This window comes from Loa loa (assembly GCF_000183805.2).
Source record: "Loa loa unplaced genomic scaffold supercont3.57, whole genome shotgun sequence".
NCBI classification, from domain to species: Eukaryota; Metazoa; Nematoda; class Chromadorea; order Rhabditida; family Onchocercidae; genus Loa; species Loa loa.
Genome location: NW_018108237.1, coordinates 215,011 through 215,909, shown reverse-complemented (window position 1 = coordinate 215,909; position 899 = coordinate 215,011). Strand labels below are relative to the sequence as shown.

Genomic DNA, 899 nt, shown 5'->3' with positions numbered 1-899 from the left:
TATATATATATATATATATATATATATATATATATATATATGCTATGCAACGATTTTCAGGTTGTTCTCACAGCGATCTACAACCGCTTGAAAATTATGTTAATCTTTCATATGACAAAGCATTCTGTATTGTAAAATCCAGTCAGTTACTTTCTTTAAAAAAAAATTGGAGTGTCTAAAATTAACTTCAAATTGGATTTAGAAAATATGAAAATGATTATTATGTTTCATTTATTTATGAAGACCATTCACAAAGTTGGCATAGAATTTTACAAGGGAATTTCTTTATTAGAGATTTTAAGTTGTGGTTTTTTTAAAAAAATAATTAAAAATGCGGCTTTAACTAATTAACATTATTCTCCTGCCTTTGCTTTTAGCTTTACGCAATGTTAATGCAAGTGAATTACCAACAACATGCAAAACCGGCAAATTATGGACACCACTTCCAATGGCCACTTTGGCTGTGAATAATTCAAATTACCAACGAAACAATATCGTCAAAAATTATGGTATGTTTGGCTTTCATAACAATGACTATTAAAATGTTTGCAAAATGATTTTTACTGCAAGGAGCAATGAAATATTCAGATTTCTAAATGATTTTCTTTGCTAAATACTTTTCATTTGGATAATTACAGTGATTAAACTTAAGATCTCTTTTTTGGATTCATAGTAAAGCATAGAGTAAGTCTTTACCTTTTCTATTCCAACACCTTAATTTTCAACATATTGCTGATAAGGACAAATTAGGTTAATTATATGAATTCATAAAACTCAGAAGTTAGAATCATTCATTCTTATCTGAATTTCAATGGGTTATTTCTTCCTCTTGTTGTTTAAGGGTAATCACTGAATGGAAATTAGGAAATGTTAATATCTGTTTGTAACAATGATAAAAA

The 899-nt window shown here is 27.3% G+C and overlaps 1 protein-coding gene across 1 annotated transcript; it reads left to right on the top strand.

Moving 5' to 3' along the window:
• Positions 1-44: 44 nt before the first annotated feature.
• On the top strand, positions 45-541 carry LOAG_13380 (hypothetical protein; the record flags this gene model as incomplete). The annotated part of the gene is made up of 2 exons (XM_003148889.2): positions 45-141; positions 378-541. The coding sequence occupies 2 exons, from the start codon at positions 45-47 to the stop codon at positions 539-541; spliced, it is 261 nt and encodes an 86-aa protein (XP_003148937.2).
• Between the last annotated feature and the right edge of the window lie 358 nt (positions 542-899).